The 22,577-nt window shown below is 37.9% G+C and overlaps 1 protein-coding gene across 1 annotated transcript; it reads left to right on the top strand.

Moving 5' to 3' along the window:
* The first annotated feature begins 52 nt into the window (after nucleotides 1–52).
* LOC134795960 (phosphatidylinositol 4,5-bisphosphate 5-phosphatase A-like) lies at nucleotides 53–21,867 on the top strand. The gene is made up of 9 exons (XM_063767851.1): nucleotides 53–384; nucleotides 1,193–1,312; nucleotides 2,843–3,068; nucleotides 7,361–7,536; nucleotides 10,994–11,239; nucleotides 12,171–12,324; nucleotides 16,930–17,073; nucleotides 20,516–20,717; nucleotides 21,596–21,867. The coding sequence occupies exons 1-9, from the start codon at nucleotides 371–373 to the stop codon at nucleotides 21,769–21,771; spliced, it is 1,458 nt and encodes a 485-aa protein (XP_063623921.1). The 5' UTR covers nucleotides 53–370; the 3' UTR covers nucleotides 21,772–21,867.
* Nucleotides 21,868–22,577: the final 710 nt, after the last annotated feature.

A 22,577-nucleotide genomic window follows, 5' to 3' on the forward strand; every position in this document is an offset into this window, starting at 1 on the left:
AATTACTTCACTTTTCGTTTTGACACTTTTGACAGCTAGTTTTGCGATTGAAGCGTACTCGATTGCTCGTCGTGATTACGATATAAAATAATAGTTTTTTTTAGAGAAACCTCTCATTGTAATTATGCGTAATTGAAAGGTTTGACAACGGTGACCTACATCACTGAAACTAGTGGTTTAAGTAAGTGTACTGTGACTAGTGGCGTGAAATTTGTGATGTTCGATTACAGTAAAAATATTATCTTATCTTTACCTGGTTTGTTTATCTTGTAGTGTTTAAACCTGTGCTTGTTTCTAGGAAATTTACTAGTGATCGATACAGTTCGTATAAGTGTATTGGAAGCCCTTAGGAAAGGGTTTAATAGCAAATATGGATAATCTTAGGTAAGTACCTTTGTACCTAGTAATACGAGTTTCGCGTCAAAGCCAAGGTTACTTAAGTTTGCTTTACACGAGATCGATAACAGAAGTTATTTATAAAACCCACCTGATGTTGTGCATTGTGTAGAACTTTTTCTAATTTGACCTACTTTACTATCTAATAATAATGTGCAGTTTCAGTTTGGTGCAAAACATTGTTTTTATAAACTTTTAATACTTTTATGCAAAAATGTTGATATATTACATAGTGACAATAGACCTTTAAAGGTGCAGCTGCAGTCACTGGCAATAATATTTGATAGAACTCAAAACTTTGAACATTACTATTTTTCTTCTTTTTATTTGAATTTATCAAATTATTAAACTTTTACATATAAACTCTTTAAACTTTGAATTCTACTTACCTAATATTAGACAAAATAAGCGTATACCTAAGTCATAGAATTATTACAGAGTGTTATTATGGATCTAATTTAAGAAGTAATGGTACCATCTATTCTTTTTTATCCTCCAGCCACCCACAAACCATTGTACAGATGTAGTGCATAATTATTATCCATCGCATTTTCACGGAAACATACCAATGTGTCTTGCTATTTTAGTCAGTCTCGGTACAAAAACTACTGACATTGACTGAACTAGCATGACAAACACGAAAGTTTTAGAGAAAATACAATGGAAAACAATTATGTACTGTATTATGAATGCAATTTTAAATTTATCAAAATAAAGATTTAAAATACAACGTCATAGAAGGCCCTTTTATACGCCCCGGAGGAAATCTCTGATATTTATGCTTCTTTCTTCACAGGTTATATTTTGTGACATGGAATGTGGCCACAAAGGCGCCGTCACAAGACATCAATGCGTTACTGGATTTCCCGTCTCAGTTCAACAAGAATAAGCCGCTGCCAGACTTTTTCATTCTAGGGTTGGTATTTTGACTTAACCAATATTCAGTTACATATTGTCAGTTGCTGCATAGAGCAGAAAAATTGTTTACGAAAAAAATGCAAAAAGATGTCTAAACAATTTGGTCAGGTTCCTTATCATATACATACAAGAGGTTAAATGAATTTAATACTCCACAAGTTTATTTGCTTTAGTTTGTGCTGCTAATTAGCCCAACTCACGAAAGTTTTGCATAAAGCAGTCTATCTACCAGTGAATGTGCACCCATGTAGTATATTGTTGTATCTGGGGCCCGTTTCTCAAAAGCTTGTAACTTGTAATACAAGCAGATGTCAGCTTTTGTTAGAAAGAGACTTCCACTTGTATTACAAGTTACAATCTTTTGAGAAACGGGCCCCTGGTTGCACCTTTAAACTGTGCTTTTAGTTGAATTTAATTGATAATTATTAAAAAAATGTTATGTTCATTCATTCGTTTGTAATTTGAACCTTACATCAGTGTTTATGTGGTTCAGAATTCTTTGACTTTTGTAGCACTGACATACTGTGTGCAAAAAATCGATTAAATCTATATGAACACAATGGTACAGTTGCAATTTTTTTGTTAACTCATTCTTTTGTCATGTGTTTACAAATAAAAAGAAAATAACTGTTGTAATAATTTAGTGAATCACTACTGATAAGTGTCGGTGTTGATAGTAGATTGATAGGGAATACAGATAAACAAATACATATATACACACTACACAGTGCAATTTCTTTTCAAGGTCATTTTAATGGTATTAATATAAATAAGGTGAATGTGGCCAATTCCGTCATAGGGTCTATTCCGTCTACGAGCGTATAGTTCTTTGATTTTCAATCGTAGGAAAAAAAGCCATTTACTTATGATTGCTGAAACTAAAAGCAATCGCTACTTTGTCGACGAAATCATCAATGTTGTTCATTGTTCGAGAAAAACGCTAGTGGACGGAATAGTCCCTATGATGGAATTAGCCACATTGACCTTAAATCATTTCCGTATTTTCCTTATTGGCCGTTTACTTTATGGCTCATAAATATGTTCACATTGATAACAATTTACGTATTCAGTTAATCCATTAATAATAAGTATAATAACTGAATTTATTAATCGACTGGTGACAACCAAACCTCACTAATTGTAATAAAAATACTAAACAAATATCAACCTTGGTTTGGTATTAGTACAGTTCACCATGGCTCTGAAATTGTGGTAGTAATTAGTGAGTTTTGGTCTTAACTTAACATGACGAAATATTGGCATGATCCGCATGATAATTTCAATACTTTGCAAATTATGATTCAATATAACTAAATATTTTATAGATAACCAAAACTGATAATATGGGTAGATGTGTTTCTTTATAGAAGAATAGATAAAGAGCCAGAGGCCCTTCCCACCATAACCACATTTTCCCCTAAAGAAAAGGAAAGGTTAATTGGCAGAGGGCTTCTAGCTGTTTGTATTTTAGAATAAGCACAGTTGCCCTAATGTACGCACTTGTCCCAACATATCCATCTTTTTCCAGCCTGCAAGAAGTAAAATCGCAACCCCAAAACATGGTCATGGACTCCCTATTCTCGGACCCATGGACGTCCGCCTTCAACAAAGTTCTGTGCCGACAGGAGTATGTAATAGCCAAGTCTATAAGACTGCAGGGATTGCTGCTGTTAGTGTATACGCAGTTGAAGCATATCACCCATCTGAGGGATATTGAGGCGCAGTATACTAAGACTGGCTTGGGGGGAATGTGGGTAAGTTCAGCTATTTGTTTTCATGTCATGTTTTTTTATATTTAGTGAAGGGGAGGGGAAAATCGAAAAGCGGATATTACCTGCGTCCGGAAACAGAATAAATAAAAAAATTGATGGGTAAAATGAGGAAGATGAGAAAGAATGGCATACATAATGCTTAAATGAAACTTTTCTAGTAAAAATATAAGTTATATAATTTTAGTTATATACTTCAAAACTTTTCAAACTTAACATTTATTCAGCAAATAGGCCACAAGGGCACTTTTACACGTCAACATTGAATTTACATACAAGCAAAAATAACAATACAATAATACAATATTAATCAATACATCAACAATTTTATAGGAAATAATTTTATAAGAAATACTTTCCTATATAATAAATATTATGTGTATGTGTTGTGTATAAGATCAATAGGTACGAATAAGTGTGGCTTGCCATCACATTGGGGCCTGTTTACACATTAGTTAGTATTTTTTGCGCAATAAACACTAATTAATGTGTAAATTGAAGGTCAGCCACAATTATCCGTATGCCGCACCTATCCATATCGACCTTATTTTATATTCTAAAAACCCAACTCATAGAGAAGGATCATCTGTAATCAGACTGTCTGTAATTAATGGCAAACTACCTCACTATCATTTTATGTCAATAAACCAGTTTTTTTATAGTCGTTATTATCATAGTCGTTACCATAAATATCTAGAACACGAGGGGTCAATTTAATATAGACTTCAAGGGCAAGACAATATAATATCGCGCACTCATAATTCAATTGATTTACAGCTCTTACGAGGAACATGTACAATGGCGTAGGCAGTTCTAGTAAATAGGATTATTAATGTAGTATGTCTCCATTAAGTATAAAGTCTGTTTCATTGTGAAGGCGTGTCTCGATATCGCGCGGCGGCCGCGCGAGCATTGTTTGACCGCCGCAAATCTGTATTTTGGCTCGCGAGCCATTTTTGGCACCATCTTGAACTATAGCGCGGCAGCCGCGCGCTGCAAGTGATCCGACGATTGACCAGTTTGTACTCTGCAACCATGGACGTATCACGTCGTCGTGCAGCTGCCGCTTTTTTAATTATTTGTCACATTATTCACAAGAAAACAAAGCGGAAAGTTCGATGGTGGATGAAAAAGATGTTTATGAATAGAATGCCTGAATTTTAATTCCTGTACTGGCTGGCCCATTGCTGCACTAATATATTTTCATGCATCACTTCTTAATGATCTGTTGCGATAATCACTACATTTTACTGTTCCATAGAAACTGTTTAGTGCCGTATAATCTAATTAAAGTACGACACTTTTCATTATCCATGTCTGCGGCCGCGCGAGCCAAGTGAAATATATACACATCCGTCCCAACTGCGCGCGAACACTCCTTTGCCGCGAGCCAAAAACCGACAGTAAATGGTTCTATGCGCGGCACGTTCGAGCGCGCCAATGATCGAGTTGGCTCACGCGGCAGCCCGGTATCCATTGCGCGCGGCTGCCGCGCGCGGCGCGAGCCAATGTTCGATAGTTTGCCGTGCGATATCGAGACGCAGCTTGAGACCCAAAATATTTTGGCTCCTCTGGGTGGATTTCAAAATCCTGCGAAAACTTATGGTTCGGTCTTTATAAAAAAAACTAGTAGGTTGTGCGAGTTGCAACTTTTTTATATGTTTTTAAGAACTATTATCTTAATGTTCCTTCAATTACCATCTCCAATAACTTAATAGTTTTTTTTATATAAAATGTTTTATGTGTCTAAAATCATCACCGTCTACCGGAAAAATCTGAACCTTTTTGTTTGCAGTGAAAATTATAGCATACCTATCGTACGATTGCGATTTTTCTTTTACTTATATCTTTTCCATGTTGTTGTTTAACACATGAAAAAATATGCAATAATTCCTTCACCGAGAAAGTACATTTAAAAATATTTAAAATTTTGTCACGAATATTCGTCAACACCGTCATGGTAATGTCAATGTGAGCTTATCTCCGTGTATGAACAACGAAATACCGCTAAAGGTCCTTGCCCTATTTTTCACTTTAATATAGAATTCCAAAAATTATTTCTCTATAAAGTCACATCATTGAATCGTGAGAAATATTACGAACAAATTTGTGAAACGTAGTTTGTCACAACAGAGCATCATCACCGTTATGCTTTGGTTTAAAAAAGTTACAAATGATATATTAGAAATAATTACTGAAATGAATGACAAACTACATGAAGTTTATTGTGTAGCATAGACATTAACTACTATTATTCGTATTCTAGAAATAAAAACAAGGAACTCTCAAATCGTCAACACCATACCCATCATCACCGGGAAAAAATGACGACCGGTGATGATTTCGTGTGTATGGTGATGACGGTTCTCAGAAACTTTTCTATTTATTTTGCTATAATTCATTATGAAATTAAGCTGTATGTTTGAAAAACGTTCTCTATGTCTTCTAACACTATATAATGTCTACCTTATAAATGTAGAATAAATGTAGAAGAAGATATAACTATTTCTTTCACACTAGAGGATGGTTAGTTTTTAAATAACATTTTGACTGAAGTAGGCAAAATTTAGGTCACTTAGAACATACAAATGTTTTTTTTTATAATCTAATAATGTAAATCGTGCAACTTAGAGTCTGTAATTGCATGTTAGTCGTGTTAAAACAAAGTATTTAAACAAGCAACATATATTAAGTTTTAAGCGACCATAGGCTACGGTACTGGCTCACTATCGTGATGGCCTTATGTTTTTTGATGATATTATATTAATTGATGTATATAATTACATCAATTAATAATTATACCATTGGGTAGTCACCGGACCCAATACCTAACATTTTGTAACTTATGACATGCATTACAAGTAGGGGTCTTGCAACTTATAAAACACTGATAATATATTAATGTTTAGCTATTAAACAACATATATATGGATTTAAATCATTATAGCTATTTTTAAAGTTAATTTATAAAACAACAAAAATACAAACTTATGCAATGAATCAAATTATCAAAAAAAAAGTAATATATCATAAAAATTAAGCTCATTGGTAAGCCAGGAATTTTAGAATATGATATAAATACCAAGTTATGCAGTAGATAAAAGAAGATGCGGGTTTAAACTGATAATAAGAGTACAATATTGTTTATATGATTTAACATTGAAAAAACCCAAAAAATAATTCAATACATAAATTGCCTATTTCGGAATATAAATTATTTAAAATTATACAATTAAAATACTTTTTATATATTTATTTATATGAATAAAATGTATTTTTTATAATTTTCTAAAAATAATTTATGTAGCTAGTCTTATGTTCAAAAACATGTTATTTGTAATGTTTATTAAAGTTCTAAAAGCCTTACAATTAAAAAAAGTTTTTGTTTTTTTAATACATATATAAATTACTTCCCAAATCGTCATTACCGTACATGCAGTGTCATTACCGTCTATAAAAGAGTCATTACCATACCATGGTTGTCATCACCATCTTGCTTTTTAATTTTCCGAAAGCGATAACTTCAAATATAAGCCACAAATGATTGTATAAATACCATAAATATCCTCCATATATAGCCCCCTATTACTTTACCCAGGTAGAATCGTGTTAAATTAAACATTTAAAAAAAAATATTTTTTGTATGGTGAAATTTTATGTGATGAAATCCACCCCTCTACACGATGGGCCAACGCCGGCCAATCCAAGGGACGCATTTATGCGTTAGAGGAAGCAAGTGATATTGCTATCTCATTCTAGGGTGGTCATTCGTCAGGATTTCAGGATCAGGATTTTTGGTTATTTGTCAGGATTGCGGGGAGACTTGGCAAGTGTCAGGATTTTATAAAAATCTCAACTTTTAATCAATATTTAAGTGGAAGCTAACTGAATGTCTGGAGTTAGGCACAGGAAAAGCAAGTTTGTGCTACTAGCTACACCGTATTTGCTGTGACTTATTTTTCAAAGGTGTTTTTCAATAAAAAGGCACGTTAAGAATGTTCGGTTTCACGTTAATCGATAGGGCTTACTTATTTATTGGCTTCCTTACGGATTAGCACCGAGCTCCGAGTAGTGCTTTAAACAAAACACTCCAGGGGGCCTACTGCGAACAGCGAACACCGAAGTTTTCATATTGTGGGCATCTTTCTCTGTCACTCTAATAACTCCTTAATTATTAGGAGTAAAAGAGAAAGATCACGCAATTTGCGAACGTCGGTGTTCGCGGCAGGTCAAATTAATCCACCCGTCTTATATACTAACTTAGTCCTTATTTCCAGGGCAACAAAGGCGCAATCAGCATACGTTTCAACATCTACGGCTGCTCCGTCTGTTTCGTGAACTGCCATCTAACGGCACACGAGCATTTACTAGCGGACAGGGTGAATGACTACAACACCATAATAAAATATCATAATTACCATGTTCAGGAGACTTCTAATATTTTATACCATGAGTGAGTATTTTTATTTAGCTGTGCTATATAATGAAAGGCATTAAAATAGAGGCTTATGAAACAAGCTGAAAGCGATTATCAAAAAATCAAAACATTAGGTACTGTACAGTTACATACACTGCTTTATCTACACACTAGCGAACCGCCCCGGCTTCGCATGGGTTAACAAATTATACACCTAAACCTTCCTAAGGAATCACTCTATTGATAGGTGAAAACCGCATGAAAATCCGTCGAGTAGTTTTTGAGTTTATCGTGAACATACAAACAGAAACACACAAACAGACAGACGCGGCGGGGGACTTTGTATTATAAGGTGTAGTGATATAAGTTCGCTGTGATGTGTTCAGGAACATATAATTAAAAGATAAAGTTTTATATCCTCAAGAAATGCGTTATAACTGTAATGGGATTTAAGTCAATCGTATTAATCTACTTTTGCTAACATCGTTATTCAATTGGAATTAGGTCTCATATCAATCTAACCTAGGTCCACAGTTCCACTTATTTGCCTTTCTAGGTTAAGTACAATAATGTTTTTACGTAATTTTTCTTAAGAGTATGAATTCTTAGTATAAGGGAAAAACCCCCGCTGTGGGTTTAAGTATTATAGTTCATTCTCATTAAAAACGCTGACTACTCGTATTATAAAGTGTGGTGGTTTATATTTTGAACTTTATGTACTGGATATAAGGTTACTGTTTTAATAACTCGTGTCGGTGTTTTTTTTAATACACTTAGGTCATTCTTTTATATTTCCTTTGAATGTAGAGCAGTACTATGGACTGCGACCCGACTGAATCTTGTATTGGGAACTGCACGCCGACGTTGCAGTTGGCGTGCAGTCGGCGTGCAGTTCCTATACAAATCGCAGTCGGGTTGCAGTCCGTCTGTACCGGCCCTAACTCGTGTTATTTATTAAGGTTTTCTAGTTGTATTTTTTTATCCAACTGCGACAAAGCTGAAATGTAAGATTTTGATTAAGGAGGTACGGAGCAGTGCCAGTGCCATCTACGTCAGCTGTCAAATTCGAAGCACGTTTTTTTCCTTTACTCATCTACAATCAATATCATCTTGAATATTAAAGTGTCATTCTATAGAACTTGCTAACAATGTGAACAAACCACCATATTGAACCTGTCACTGAATGATGATTTCAGTATGGCGGTTTGTTTACATAGTTAGCAAGTTCCATAGAATGACACTTTATGAAACAGTTTATTTAAGATAGGTCTCCATGCCTTCACTTGAACCACATTATGAGATAACACCCTTGTAAATCAGCCCTAATTAAGTGAATTTATCAACTAGTAGCGCCATCTATCGCGCCACTCAAGTACTAAACCAAGTACAAGTACTGTCAAAAGATGGAAACCTTTTAAGCAAAAACACAATCTTTACGAGGTGTAAAAATATAAATAATTGCAATGACGTAAGCCTAATGTAGAAACCGGCTTCTGGGCAAAATACCGTTGACCCATAATTTTTAGACCCTACTTACAGAACTTAGCAAACAACTTTAGTTCAATACTACCTACTCTGACGTAAACGCTCAAGCAACGTCATTTCTAAACGTGACGTTAATTAAAAAGGTCTTATCTGACATGTATGGTTTGTTTAAAATTGAGTCTTATGTGTGTTCATTAGAATTGATTGTTGGTTCAAAAGCTCTAAAACGTTAAACACAGGCTCTCGTCATATACCTATGAACCGGCTATACCGATATTTTTTAACTCGATATATCATAGTGTCATTGAATATTGAACAGGTTTTTTATTTTTGGCGGAGTACTCCATTGAGTCTCGCCGATGCAAATTGTATTTAATCGCAAAACTAGACATCCACATCAAAAATTGAAGTAATGTATTTTATTATTACAAGCTTTTATTTAGTTTCACCTGACCGTTGTCTGTCTGTCTGTCTGTCTGTCTGTCTGTGTGTAATCAAATCTTGCAAGTTACATTTGATCCACTTCCCGGTTTCCGATTGAGCTGAAATTTTGCATACATACGTAAGTCGGGTGACAATGCAATATTATGGTGTCATCGAGCTGATCTGATGATGGAGACCGGAGGTGGCCATAGGAACTCTGTGATAAAACAACGAAACCTAATTGTGTTTGGGATTTTTAGAATTGTCTCGATGAGTATTAGTTGCCTCTGGAAAAAAAAGTACGGTCGGCTATAAAAGCTTGTACCAAAAAATGAAATTTTTGCCAAAAACTTATTAATTGTTTTCTTTTCGATTGGCTTTTGTCGATAAAAGATTGCACAAACAGCAACACTCTTAACTGTCCATCATTGGATCATATGCCTTTTGTAATAAGGTTTACGAACTGTCAGTTAACAGTGTGGGCGGTGGTTACAGGCAAAGAATTTAATTTCCGACCCATTTTGTACCTTGTCACAGTGACAATAGTATGAGGTCTCAACCAACTTTCATATTGATTGTCACTGTAACAAGGTACGAAACGGGACTAAATTAAATTCTTTGACTGTACGGCTCCGGCTATTCCATAGAAAACGGCACACGAGTCCGGAACTTGAACGGCCTTCACTTTTGCGTTTTTGGGGTTAGCTTCATAGGGGCTGTCCATAAATTACTTCATCGATTTTTGACGATTTTGGACCCCCCCCCCCCCTATAATCATCCAAAAATCATGCTTCAAATGACCCCATTTCCTTCTACTTCATGCTACCGTCATCCGATGTCCAGACCCCCCCCCCCCCCCCCCCAATTTGAAATGACGTAATTTATGAATAGCCCCATAGCAAAAGTGACCCACATATTCAACTGTCAGAGGATGGACTCTGAGGAAGATGTTCCTCGCGTTGCGTCGCGTTGTCCCGGCTTTTTTTGCCACAGCTCATGAGAGCCTATAGCCCGCTTGACAACTAATCCCGAAAATTGGCGTAGGCACTAGTTTTTACGAAACTGCCATCTGACCTTCCAACCCAGAGGGTAAACTAAGCCTTATTGGGATTAGTAGGGTTGTGGTTCAACTGTCAGAGAACATACATAAAATAATCATCCAGTATAAAGTATACACTGCAACTGGATCGCTTTGACATTGCACTGACACTAACCACTATAGCGGTTGAAGTCTGCGACCTCTATGCGTTTTTGCATTATAAAGGTTACAGTGGTCAACCAGTATCAACATCACCCAACAAAACTAATGTAATATGCATTTGGACCTATATACCATAGAATGTAGGTACCTAGTTGTGCTCACAGTTTGGCAACGGCGACCCTGGCTAATTTTATTACGAGCGTAAGCTTTGATATGGCTGGCAAAGCCGAACTTAGGGGAGGTAGAGGACCATTGGGTCTTGTAAATCGTCCTGATTTACAAGGGCGTGCCCGAGCCTCCCGACTGCCTAATGGTGCCCTATCTACTTTTAAAAACTCTATCGCAGGTGGAGTATGAAAGTGAATGTAACTACGCTTGTTTCAGCTACGTATTCTGGATAGGCGACCTAAACTTCCGTACAGACCATCCCACCGGCAGCAGCCCAACGTCAGAAGAGATCGTCACATCACTAAAGAAAGTCGAGAAAGACGTGTACACAAACATACTAAGGCACGACCAATTGCTAGCCGTTATGGAGAGTGAGGAAGCCTTTGCGGAGTTTAGTGAGCCGGATATCAAGTTCCCACCTACTTATAAGTTTAATATCGGGACGGACGAGTATGATATCAAGTAAGTGTTGTTAAATATGTATTTGTGTATTAAATGCTAGCCTTTATGGAGAGTGAGGAAGCCTTTGCGGAGTTTAGTGAGCCGGATATCAAGTTCCCGCCTACTTATAAGTTTAATATCGGGACGGACGAGTATGATATCAAGTAAGTGTTGTTAAATATATATTTGTGTATTAATTGCTAGCCTTTATGGAGAGTGAGGAGGCCTTTGCGGAGTTTAGTGAGCCGGAGATCAAGTTCGCACCTACTTATAAGTTTAATATAGGGACGGACGAGTATGATATCAAGTAAGTGTTGTTAAATATGTATTTGTGTATTAATTGCTAGCCTTTACGGAGAGTGAGGAGGCCTTTGTGGAGTTTAGTGAGCCTGAGATCAAGTTCCCGCCTACTTATGTATAAGTTTAATACGGGGACTTATGGTAAGTGAAATGTTCTGGTCATCATAGCTTGATAATATACGGATAAACATATTATAACACATATATTATAAACACATATTATGGGTAACAGAGGGCCTACAATCTATGTCGATTCCGTTATTTAACTCTCTATCGCTCTTGCATATCTAATTTCTATGTTCGGGTTAGGCCCTTAGAGAAGTAGACCGAGAAAGAAAATTCTATACTTATCGTCTTGCCTTAATAATTACCTAAGTTAATTTCACATTGTCTTATCAGTATTTTAATAGCCAGCTCTGTAAAGGGTTAACTATTGTATGTCTCTGTTTATTATGAAATTGAAAATCCAAACAATAAAGATATTGACGTTGACGTCAAATCAAAACTTAAATCTGAGAGATTTAGTCATTATTTTCAGTAAGTAATTTCGCATTCAATTGTTTAACTTGTATGTTTATGTTTGTTATGAAATTTTAAATCCAAACAAAAAAGATATTAACTTAAATCTGAGAGGTATTGTCATTATTTTCAGACGGAAACCTTCCTGGACAGACAGGATACTATACAAAGTGATCGCGAACAACTATGAGAACATCACTCTCCGAGCGGACCTGATATCTTATAACCACGTGCCGTTCTACACGCTGAGCGACCACAAACCTGTGGTAGCGCAGTTTAATATTAAGGTCAGTACATACAAACTTATTTATAATTTTATATGTAGGGCTCAAGGAACTTTTCGCAAAGGTCCAAAGCAAAATCCAATGGAATTGAACTTGGTAAGCATATCTTACGATGGATTGTAGTAAAATAACACTGCTTATGTCAATAACTGCCTATGCTCGTGCTTTAACTTTGACCTTACTTATGTTAGTAAATAACTAACGAATAGATGCGAAATGTTACAAGTATCGTACTTTAAAAATGCATGTCTAGGTTTGGTAGCATCGCCATTCGCCATCTAATCTAATAGATACATCAGTCCGGCTAGAATGAGTTGCATTCTCGCGCGCGAGTCCATACTTGAAGTCGCGCTAGATGTATGGAGTGAGTAGGGATGTTGCGAATATTCGCATCCGCATCCGCGGAACTTCCGCATTATTTTCAACATCCGCATCTGCATCCGCATCCGCATAAAATCGATGTCAATCGAAGAGCTTATGCGGATGCGGATCTGACATTTCTGGATCTAGACGATTTCGTTATAGGTAATGACGAAATTACCTAGCTATACTTATGTACGTCGGTACAGGAACGTCTTAGCGGCGGCGTAAGTGCTAGGTAATTTCGTCATTACCTATAACGAAATCGTCTAGATCCAGAGAAGTCAGCCAAGTTACCTACTGTTTATTAAATATAACGCACCTATTATATTCTTGCTCAAATAATAACCATTTAGTTTTTTTATAATAAACATTACTAAAAATTTAATATTTGATGTTTTTTAAGTGCCTAATCTTGACATCCGCATCCGCGGATGTGAGCCTTTAAATATCCGCATCCGAGGTTGTCAAAAATGTTGCATCCGCAACATCCCTGGAGTGGAGTCGCGCGCGAGACCGCAACTCATGCTAGCAGGTCTGAGCGGCCAAGGTGCTGCAATGCAGAATCTGAACATGCGTTTTAATATCATACACCTGATAGTAGGTAGAGACCTAGAGACTTTATTTAGATATTTGTGAACACCTTGGCCGCTCAGCCACTGTAGTATGCAGTATGCATGTTTGTATTGTTGGTGTAGCTTTTCGAATAGCTTGTGAACCATGTCTGTGTTTGTTTCTTCTATTTGTTAAATAGCATCAAGTCAATGCTATTCGCGCAGTAACATTTCCAAACCTGTGCGAAAATATTTAATGAAGTGGAATATTCTTTATTACATATAGTACGAATCCAACGACGGCCAATGATAGGGGGGCCTTAAGAGCTTACCGAATAGACCCTCATGTATTTAGCGAAAAATGATAGTTCGGAAAACTCGTCGAGATTTGGTTACACACAATGATGGTGGTTACGGTAACAGTTTTCTTTGAAAGCTGGCTGTAGGTAAAAAAACTTTAGTAGGTACAGATGTAGTTTATAGTTTTCCATCATATTTTCTCGAAAACGTTCATATTTGTCATGCTACTTCAGTCAACCTCAGTACTTTTTGTACCGAGACTGACGGAAATAGCAAGACCCGTTCGTATCTTTCCGTGAAAATACAATGGAAAATAATTATGCACTACATCTTTAAAGCCCTTTCTTTATACGTGTAGTAGTGTTCAGTTTGCAAAAAAAAAACGTACAAACATAATAAATTATATAAATATTCCTTATAAAGTATTTTTTCCATTTTTTACCGCAATAACTCGTCATTATTTCGTCATCTTCATTTTTATCAGTATACTGTACAAAAACAATGTACCTACCTTTAATGTATTTTAGAGGTCCGAATGATAAAATTACGCGACTTTCTAAATACGGCTAACGGTTTTCGTTCTCACTTTCTTTGCGATATTAATGCATGGGTAATTTTGCGTGAGGTCACACTGTTTTACATTTTACTTTCATAATTAAATATGTTTGGATAGGTATTTTACGCGATCCTTGGGGACCGAGGGTACAAACACGTTCTTGTATATATTTGTAAACTAAGATCATTAAGTTTACATACTTGAATACAACTTTGTTTACATTTTAACTACAGATAGAAGTAGATTACGGTTGAATGAGCATTCCATAATCTCTCTCTGTCCCGTGCAAAAGCAAGTTTTTCCGAATATTAACTATCTTATTGAAAGTTTTTCAGTTTATCACATACCTATCTAACAATAAACTAATTCCTTCAATCTCTTAAATTTGCGTTTGTATTAGACATTTGCATCAGGTGTTCCAAAATCATATCTTGAGGCCAAAATCAAAGTGTAATTTGAGTTTTAAGTAATTCAGCCCGACACCACCCTAAACTATTTTTTATCAAGCAGATATGTCCGGTAAGCCTTGGTAGCTTAGTTGGTTAAAAGCGATTGGACTGGTATACCGAAAGGTCGCAAATTCGAGTCTTGGCCGAAGACGTGAATTTTTTAATTTTTCCTTTATTAATAATAAATAAATTCGGACATCGCATTGTCACTCAACAATAGACCTACTACATAATTTTTTAGGGTTCCGTGTCCGAAAGGTAAAAACGAGACCTTGTTACTAAGACTCCTCTGTTCGTCTGTCTGTCCTTCTATCTGTCTGTCTGTCACCAGGCTGATCTCATGAACCGTGCAGATATTAGCTAGACAGTTGAAATTTTCACAGATGATGTATAAAAACAATAAAATAGTAGATTGTACAACAAGGGCATAAAGTGACCCATTTTTACCCGAGGCAATTTTTTGCCGAGGCAAAAATGGACATTTATGCCCTTGTTGTACACTCTGCTTTTCACTTTGATTGCGAGGAAAATATACAAAAAATCAAATATTTTAGGTTATTTTAACGTATTTATTCAAGACTAAAGAAAACTGTTCTTGGGCCGGTCGGAGGCGCGGGGCACGCCGATCGGGAGAGCGCCGGTCGGGGGCGCGCCGGCAGGGCTGGCAGTTTGTATGGCAGAATTTGGACTTTATTGCTAAGTCAATAAGGGTCGTAATAGATGATTTTACTTTATGCTCTAGAGCATAAAATGCGATTTTATGTCGTCTACGCACGACGTAAAGGTGCACTTTTTGAGCATGAGAAGTGAAAAAAATATTTAAGTCGGAGCCCGACTACGACATACAACAAACATCATTTTTTTGCCGATTTTTGCGTAATGGTACAAAACCCTTCGTGCGAGAGTCCGACTCGCACTTGTCCGGTTTTTTGGCGTTACCTGCACTTTGATTTTGGCCCCCCAATAGTTGCTTGCCACTAACACTGTAACATTGCACGTGCATGCGTAGATCAAACACGGCTTCATTCGCTCGCTGATCGAACGCGAATCGCCCAAACCACGAGCGTCCATTCGCATGAGATCTGCCGTCATGGCCCCGATGACACAGACAATAGATGACACTGCCAAAACGACGGTAACTGATGGGCTGGACGCAGTGAGCGCTGATGTTTGTGACTCTAATGAGGTAATAGTATATTGAACGTTGGCATTTTGATTTATTAATGTACAGTAGCAAAACTAGAGTTAGACGAGCGATTCTTTTATTTTTTGCCATTTTATATATTTTTACCTTTTTTGTCACTTTTGTGTTATTTCTAGTCAGGATCGCGAGCCCTTTTCATCCTTATAGGAGAAAAAAAGTGTCCTAAAATTTCCATACATTTTTCAAACTTTCCTTTTCGTTACCGCCATACAAAGTGTATGGGGAAATGGTAACACAATAGGAAAAAGCTCTGGGACATTTTTTTATCCGATTAGGATCGAAAGAGCTCGTGATTCTGAGTAGAAATAACACAAAAGTGGCAAAAAAGGTCACAATATATAAAAATGGCAAAAAATAAAAGAAACGCTCAGACCAAGAAAAGTCTGCAGAGAATTTGACAGCGCACGCAGTGTCAGTGTTATTTGACGTTTAAAATAACACCTGCACTGCGTGTGCTGTCAAAATCCCTGCAGACTTTTCTTGGTTCAACTCTATTATACACTCTCATGTAGTTCGTTTGCGTTAAGAATGCAGTACGAGTAAAATCATCGCCTAGGTCTAGCTACGACCGCAAATCAAATCGTTCCTGATTAGAAAGACAAGTTCGCAGTGACCAGTTGAAGGCATTCCGTATAATTAGGGACAATTTGATTGGTTACATTGTTAGACTGGCGGACAATGATAGTTTTACTGCATTCTTACAGCTCGCCCACGACATTGAGCGACTTGCGACAGCGGCAGCGACAACCATAGGTGGGAAAAAAACGTCCGATCGCTGTGTCTCGCTCCAACCTACGGTTTTCGCCGCCGCCGTCGCTAGTCGCGCAATGTCGTGGCCGAGCCGTTAACGCGAACGAACAATAGCTTAGAATCCCTGTATAATTGTGAATGCTTGGATTAACCTAAGTTAATAAGATTTGCTCGGTCTTCCCTGCAATATTTTCTTATGTACACACAGCAACACCCTTAACCTTTTGAACGCCAAACGGCGCATCCATTTGCCGTGCCACTGACGCCACGGGGGTAAAATTTAGTTTTTTGAATAAATAATGCCAACCTAAAAGTGGGGTGTTTTTCAGTAGATTTTCATCAAAAAACGATCGACGTCAAATGCCGTCTTTGGCGTCGTTGTCACGATTTTGCGTTGACGTCAATTTTTACGACGTTACTGTTCTACTTCCGCAGACGTTCTCAAACTACACGGAGAAGACGATCAAGTTCGTGCTGAACAACCAGAAATGGTACATCGGGGACTCCGAGTACAGGATGGAGTGTATCCTGTCTCAAGACGTCGAGATACATCCTAACGACTGGATCGGCATTTACGATGTAAGTTTATATTGTTAGAATCTTTGTAATTTGTCCAAATGTTACGAGGAATTCTTATGGCCTATAGTCTTCTAACCCAAGATGGCCTAGACAATAAAGTTTGTGCTGAACAACAAGAAATGGTACATCGGAGACTCCGAGTACAGGATGGAGTGTATCCTGTCTCAAGACGTCGAGATACATCCTAACGACTGGATAGGCATTTACGATGTAAGTATACTTACTGCTGTGGCGACCCCAAGTGGATCTTGGCCTCCGACACCAAAGACCGCCATGCTTCTCTGTCCAAATTCGTTTCTGGCTCGACGGCGCCGAGTTCGCTATAGTACATTATTGTCGAGGCTCGGAAGTAGCTACTTGCAGGCTGAGGATTCGTTTTAAACGGACGACCTTGGGAGTCCGTTTAATTGAATCCGAAGCCAGCAAGTAGCCTTCCAGCCGAGTCATATATAGTGCTTTTCTCAAAAATGGTGCAAGAAATATAAATATAATAGAAATATTTTACAAAAGCAACGTTCTTACGTATATATTTTCACAGAAAAAAGTAGAAACAATTGAAAAAGTTTGCTTTGCCGGCTTTTTATTTTTTAATTTTAAAATAGAAGTGTATTTTTCTGCCGAAAATACGCCAACCTATTTGAGACAGCTAAATAGTCGCGATACCAACATTATAATAATAAGTACTTATCATCTGTTTGGCTGTTTAATGGGCCTGTGCCTTTATTTGATATGGCCATTTAAACTTTTAAAAAGTTTGGAACTCGACAAATAATGGAATTTGTATGCAACATTGCAGTCCCAAAATCGAGACTGCAAAGTTTTTAACTTTTTAATTTTTGACTGACCATAAACTCCACACTTCGCGACCTATTTTTTAAATGGCAAAGTCGACTTTGCCGTCCATTTTTGAGAAAAGGTCTTTTTGCACTTAGGGTTCATTTAGACGATGCGAGAACTCGCATGCGAGTTTCATTACATTGCGGGTTTTGATCAGTCGGTTGAATTGGACGTAACCAATAGTCCGCAATGTAACTAAAATCGCATGCGAGTTCGCGCGCCGTCTAAATCAGCCCTTACTCTCCAGCGATACCTATGGCGTACACAAGTATATAATTTTTTAAGTGTCTGAATGTGAAGGGGTTCGCTCATGGTACGATAAATCGCTTCGATCAATCTGACGAGAATCGTGACGATCGGTCGTTTCGAAAATGCCAGTCAACACGCGGAGGAATTGGTCGTTACGATCCATATAAATCGTCTGATATTTCAGTAGTTCCCACGCTATCGTTACACGAAGGACGAAAATAAATAGAATAGTATTTATTCGTAAGCACAAACAATCGACACAATACATAATAAAAAAGAAAACACAAAATAAGATTAAAGTGCCACGAAATGGCCCCATCTCAGCATGTTGCTGGTGGCTTCCAGCCCTGATCTTCCGATGAGACCATCAAGTGAGAAGAATCACGGAAGGTAACAGAGAGACAAGAAGAAAAAGACAAAAATAATGTACAGTTGTAAAATAAACAAACACACAAGCCTTCGTAAATCATAACCCTTCCCGCATTGTTATGCGGCTGTGCCAATGACCTCTACCGAGACGAGATAAAGTTCATTTCAGCGTGACGTAACATTACGTCAAACGTAAGGAAAACCCGCAACCTTCACTTATGATAATTGTGCGTCAGTACTATGTTGCTAACCTCTGACTGGCAGTAGCGTGCACAGAGATTTGGGACTGGGTAGGCAAAATTATATCAGAAAACCGGGCAAGTACGAGTCGGACTCGTGCACGAAGGGTTCCGTACCATAATGCAAAAAAGGCAAAAAAAAAACGGTCACCCATCCAAGTACTGACCCCGCCCTACGTTGCTTAACTTCGGTCAAAAATCACGTTTGTTGTATGGGAGCCCCACTTAAATCTTTATTTTATTCTGTTTTTAGTGTTTGTTGTTATAGCGGCAACAGAAATACATCTGTGAAAATTTCAACTGTCTAGCTATCACGGTTCGTGAGATACAGCCTGATGACAGACGGACGGACGGAAGGACAGCAGAGTCTTAGTAATAGAGTCCCGTTTTACCTTTTGGGTACGGAACCTTAAAAAATGAGAGCTACTAACTCACCAAAAAAATTGCGTGATGGTTTTCATTTTGTTGTCAAGTCTTTTCAATTACTTCTTTTTTTGGCTAAACGAAAGCTTCGAAAACGCATCATTTTTAATAGTTTGCACACACACACACCCACACCCACACCCACAACTTTCACAGATAAAATTATCCATTTTTTCACTAATCGCACTTTATAATTTCCGGCAACTGTTAACTGTTATGTCATAAACTCACCAAAACAAACAAACAATGGCGACCGAATAAAAAATGAAAATAAACTTAACCAAATACTGTAAACGAATAAAAAAATAGTCTCGTTTTTGCACTAAATTACCATAGCAAATGCTACTTTTTAAAATAGTCACGTAAACATCGGAACTATTCGGAAACTTTCGGGCGTCATTCGTTTATGTTTGGTACGAAAGACACTGCCTATTGCGTCTAAATGTGTGCGTTACTTGTATAATTGTGTGCTCGTACTTATAGGAAGGTCCACTACACTGTAACCGCGTAACGACGACTCACGGGGAGGCACACATAGAAAGATTTAGACGGAAATGTTTTCTGTCTTTGCCGTGCAAGGCACGTAGCGGCGCTAGTGCCGCGTGGTGTAAACTTCGTCGCGTAGAATTATTATAGATGATGACTTGATGACAAAGCTTAACCGGTAGATGGAGCGCTTATTAATTTTTAGAATGTTTTAAGTTATATCGATTACTGATAGTACGATCAGGTATAAATTAAATTAAGTAGTTTAAGAGGATAGACATCGGAATTATAGTAGGGTAGGCAGTGCCTTTTTGCCTTTATGAAGTGCACGCCACTGCTGACTGGGTAATGTTACATTGTATCTGGTAAGCAAGGAAATCGTCTTTCGTGACCATAGCAGTGGGGCGACACTCCTCCTTTCGGGTATTCTCGGCTCCGTTCGGCTCAGCATTGCTCCGAGCAATATTAGCGTTGGCACAAAAAAAAATCATTTATTCAGATGAAATAAACCCTATTATACAGATTTTTTTCTTCTGCCAACAACTTGACGTTCCTTTGTGTGCATGGCCACAGATAAGATAAATTTTGACAACCCTAAAAAATCGAAAGGGATAGTGCCGTACATTAGAAAGGGACAGCATGATTCGTCCCTGAATCGATGTCAAACTTCGGTTTTGTAGGAAGTGTATACTATTATTTATTCTGTAACCATAGCAATGGCTGTAACGACGCCATACTACGGAAATCGTTTGAGTATCTATGTGCTCACGTCATATCTGTATATGCATCAATGTGTGTGTAAGCGCCACAGTTGAAAATGTTATGGTGTACCTTTCCAGGCATCCTTCCAGAACCTGGACGACTACATAGCCTACGAGTACATGGCTAAAGTGCATCGACCAGAGATCCAGCCCGTGCACGTAGCCCCAGGCACACGAGTGGTGATTCTGAGCTTCCCGGTTGGCAGCGGCGTGAGAATACCAGGCTTCTACCGGTTTATATACTTCAGCCAGCCCAACAGCGACGTGCGGAGCGTTCTAGGTAAGAAACTACCCAAAAATACCTTTTGGTAGGGTATTTAATTACAGAAACGGGTCTACCGCGATATAATTTTATTGTTTTTACCTTAAATTCCGACGTTTACAAATAAATATGTGTACAAAACGCGAGAGTTTAAAGTGTTATATTGGTAGGGTGTTAACTACTGCTGAATTCTGAACTACCGGGAGGGTGTTCCTCTGTAAGGTGACAACTATAGGTAGTGTGTCAACTACTGGAAGATAGGATGCCAACTACTAGCATACTACAACTGGAGCATCAACTATTGGTAGCATGTCAGCTACTGGTAGGGTACCAACTATTGGCAGAGTGCCAATCATTGGAAGGACACCAATTATAGGGGGTTAAGCCCCTGCACTTGTGCCAGGCACACGGGCGGTGATCTTGAGCTTCCCGGTGGGCAGTGTGAGGGGTAGGGTAGGTACCCGGCGATACCGGGCCATATACCATCTTCAGACAACCCAACAGTGACGTCAAGCAATAGGCGACATTCCTACTAGTCAAATCAGCTTCTTTTTTAGAACTGTCAAAACGATTTGCTAATATGGAATTTATATGAAAACGAATGTAGTGACGTCACGGTAAACTCACCTACTTTTTACATTTCAATCTGATTTATTAAATACAAATGGTATTTAAAAATAGCTGCTATCTATGTTTTTCTAATAATTATCTGGTGCTTTATTTCGTGCACGGTTTGAAATAATTTATTTTAAGTACAGGAAACATCCCTATAGGAGCTTTGGGTCCGCTTGGCAAATAATCCGATGACTTGGCGTAGGCACTAGTTTTTTTAGTTTTTTTCACGATTAAACTTCATTAACGAGCGGTGACAACTAATTGCAATTAATTCTTTACAGGCGTCTCAACCCCCTTCGAAGCCAGCTTCAAAACCGAGGACCCCCAATGGGCGTCCACCAGCACCACCCCCACCCCGAAACCCACCTCCGCCACCTCGGACGTGTTCACAGACTTCACGGGGCTCGACGTTGCGAATCTGTCGCGGCACTTCTCGCACGACTTGAGTATCGACTGACTAAAGAGTTACTTGCCTGGCTCGCCGGCAAATGGGAGGAGGAGGCCTTAAGGTTTGTAAGGTCACAAATTTTAGGCCCATGTAGGCACGTAAAATTAATATTTCTATTTTTAGGGCTCTAACATTACACGGTTAATTCATACAATGCACATTCAAGTAGAATGTCGCTTACAAACGCTACAATAAAGTAGTGTTAAAGTACTTGAAAGTTGACGAAATATAAAGTGAGCCGATCTCGTTCACTTGTTCGAGAGATCGGCTCACTTTATATTTCGTCAACCTTACCTGGAGTTGATTTTTGAACGCAAGCTTAAGACGAAACAGGAGCTGAGTTTTAAATATTTTAGGTAAATATACCCGTCTCGCTAACGGAAGCGGCACCTAAAAGTAGTGCGAGAAGGACAAGGCGAAAAATCCTGCGTAAAAATCTCAAAAATCGAGGTTTCGTACTCCTCTGTTTCCTCCTCCAAAACTTAACCAATCGTAACCAAATTTGGAAATCTAAATTATTATGAAATTATCTGTGTCGGACCGTTTTGCTTTTTTGGCTAATTGATATCAGTTTTGAATGCCACGCCTCTCATTGCGGCATAGTCAATTAGGCCATTTTGGCCATTTTGAAGGGCTCTAGCGCCTTAAAAAACAAAAATATCAAAAAAAGCAAAACGGTCCGACACAGATATTGACAATATTAATCTGTGTTGAAAAAATCATTGCTCTAGCTTCAAAAACCACGGAGGAAAACGAGGAGTACGTTTGTATGGAGAAATGACCACTCCCGTTGGCTCTTAAGAATTTATTGATGT

This window comes from Cydia splendana, chromosome 13 (genome assembly GCF_910591565.1).
Source record: "Cydia splendana chromosome 13, ilCydSple1.2, whole genome shotgun sequence".
Classification (NCBI taxonomy): domain Eukaryota; kingdom Metazoa; phylum Arthropoda; class Insecta; order Lepidoptera; family Tortricidae; genus Cydia; species Cydia splendana.

Excerpts from the sequence above, each read along its gene's own strand:
- LOC134795960 (XM_063767851.1), top strand. Across the intron at positions 1,313-2,842 it reads CCAGACTTTTTCATTCTAGG|CCTGCAAGAAGTAAAATCGC; the intron begins GTTGGTATTTTG and ends ATCTTTTTCCAG. Across the intron at positions 12,325-16,929 it reads TAGCGCAGTTTAATATTAAG|ACGTTCTCAAACTACACGGA; the intron begins GTCAGTACATAC and ends CTACTTCCGCAG.